This window comes from Meleagris gallopavo, chromosome 24 (genome assembly GCF_000146605.3).
Source record: "Meleagris gallopavo isolate NT-WF06-2002-E0010 breed Aviagen turkey brand Nicholas breeding stock chromosome 24, Turkey_5.1, whole genome shotgun sequence".
Lineage (NCBI taxonomy): Eukaryota > Metazoa > Chordata > Aves > Galliformes > Phasianidae > Meleagris > Meleagris gallopavo.
The window spans coordinates 3,000,605-3,003,103 of NC_015034.2; the positions used below are offsets into that span (position 1 = coordinate 3,000,605).

The 2,499-nt window shown below is 54.7% G+C and overlaps 1 protein-coding gene across 1 annotated transcript; it reads left to right on the plus strand.

The window, feature by feature from the left end:
* Positions 1-3: 3 nt before the first annotated feature.
* On the plus strand, positions 4-1,784 carry SNRNP27 (small nuclear ribonucleoprotein U4/U6.U5 subunit 27; the record flags this gene model as incomplete). Its single annotated transcript, XM_010723188.2, has 5 exons — positions 4-197; positions 302-414; positions 568-647; positions 1,102-1,166; positions 1,320-1,784. Coding segments are annotated over 5 exons (507 nt in total), but the record flags the coding sequence as incomplete, so codon positions are not given.
* Positions 1,785-2,499: the final 715 nt, after the last annotated feature.

The window sequence follows — 2,499 nt, forward strand, 5'->3', positions numbered from 1 at the left end:
TTTCCCCCTTCCCCCTTCCCCTCCCCCTCTCCGCCGCTCACCGCACTCTGCTTCTCTCCCGCCCCGCTTCCCGCAGACCGCCGACGCTCGCGATCTGCTTCGCGGGACCGGGAGAGGAGGCGAAGGGAACGGACGCGGTCCCGGGACAGGGACAGGAGGAGGACCCGCTCCCGCTCCCCGCACCGGCGGCGATCCAGGTGAGGCTCTCGGTGCCGGTAGGACCTCCTGCCGCTCCCCTTAGCAGCCGGCCCGCAGTGCTGCGGTTCCCGCGAGGCTGAACCCTGCGTGCCGGCCGTGCCAGGTCCCCCCGGAGGCACCGCTCCAGCTCCTCCTCCCCTCTGCGGCTGAAGGAGAGACGAGATGAGGAGAAGAAGGAGAGCAAAGACACCAAAGGCAAAGAGCGGCAGATCACGGGTGAGGCTCCGCCCCTGAGCTTTTCTCACGTTAATCCGTGCTGGAGTTCTTGGTACGACCAGCACAGAGGGCTCCTTGGGACTTTGAAAGTGCTTTTTAAGCGACCGCCGCCGGTTGTGTGAGGTGAACCCTTCTGTTTCGTTGCCTTTTCAGAGGAAGATTTGCAAGGCAAGACGGAAGAGGAAATCGAGATGATGAAGATGATGGGCTTTGCCTCTTTTGACACAACAAAAGTGAGCGTGCTGGGGTCAAGGCTGGCTTTCCTTACCCTGCAGGGCTGTGACAGGCAGCGCTTGGACGTCTTTTTGCCCAAGTAGTACAGCACAGTGTTGGTTATAACCCCAAAACATTTTTCCCCTGCTTCCAGTGCACCCATTTGGTGTGGGGGTTCTCCTTCACACAGGGTGGTGAGGCACTGGAACAGGTTGCCCAAGGAGGCTGTGGGTGCTCCATCCCTGCAGGCATCCAAGGCCAGGCTGGATGTGGCTCTGGGCAGCCTGGGCTGCTGGTTGGTGACCTGCACACAGCAGGGGGTTGGAACTGGATGAGTATTGTGGGCCTTTGCAACCCAGGCCATTCTGTAATTTGTGGCACCACTGAATTCTTTGCTCTGTTTGGTGTCTCCATGTAGGTGGGCAGGCTCTTGGTTCTGCACACAGCTCTGGACCAATTTTTCTCCTCTTTCAGGGCAAAAAAGTGGACGGTGCTGCAAACGCCTACGCCATCAATGTGTCCCAGAAGAGGAAATACAGGTTTGTGCTGTGGAGACTGCACAGAACTCACTTCTTTCTTGTAATAAAACAACGCTGTTGGGGACGGAAGGCATTTCAGAGGAAACTGAATGTCCAGGCTGCTGTCTGTGGGCACAGCGAGGCGCTGATCTGTTTCTTTTCCTCTCCCCACAGACAGTACATGAACAGAAAAGGAGGATTCAACAGACCGTTGGATTTCATTGCTTGATGCTACAGAGAGTGGAGAGCGTCGCTGCCTTCCTCATGTGCTGCTGGCTCAGAGATGGGAGAGAACTCCATCCTTAAAGTGAATTTGGGGTGATTTAGAGCAGATCCGGGTGCACTCACTCTGCCCTGCACCAAGGAAGGGTGAAGTGAAGCTCGTTGATCACCCAGCTCCGTTTGTCCCTTGCCAGGATTTCCTGCTGGTTGTATTTTTCCTGTTGTGTTGTTGTTTTTTAATAGCTCAGTGTTGTCTAATTAAAACCTGTATATATTTTTCCATTTTGTTTCTCCCCCCACCCCCCCTTTGTCTGTGATTACGTCACTCAGGAATAAAGTCAGCAAGAAGAGGCTGCTGGAAACCACCAACAGCTGTTTCCCCAACTCAGCTTTTGGGATTTGAGCCCAACCACCTCAGTTTGCTTTTTCTTTGTGTGTTCATTGGATCACCTCACGCCTGGGCAGGGATTCCCAGCGCACAGCTCTGCTCTGTGTGCTCCTGGGGTGAGGATTTCACACAGCCCCAGGAGGTGGCAGCACGGCCCTACAGCCACAAGTGCTTTCATTCCCAGCTCTGGCAGCAGATAAACGTTACACCAATGCTGTAAGAAGAGGACGTGCATATCCAGCCCGAAGCTGAGCCTTTTGCTATGTCAGTTTTGTGGTTTTTTTTCTACTTGTTTGAAGGTTTGGCTCGCCAAAACCGAGCCTCGTCACCAATTAGGCAGCCCTGTGTCTCTGCTTGGTGACAGTGACACACCCCTGCTGTCAGTGTGACACTGCCATACCCAGCCTTATGGCTGCCATGTCATCACTGCGGCACGCCTGGCGCCCCACGATAAGGCCCTGCTGCCAGACAGGGATTCCCAACCCCCATCACTTCGTTTGCTTTCTCTCCCTTCTAATTAAAACCCTGTTCTGGCTGCAGGTTCAAAAATGAGATGAACCCCCCTCCCCCCCCCAATTTTTTGGTCTCACATAGATGTGATGGGTGCTTTCAGGAAGCTCACAGCCAGCTGGGATCAGCTCACCCCCAATCCCACCCTATTTTCCCCTAAAGCACCACGCCAGCATTTTGCTGTTGAAGGTATTTTTTTTTAAGGGTGAGGTTGGGGCATCGTGCCCCCCTTTT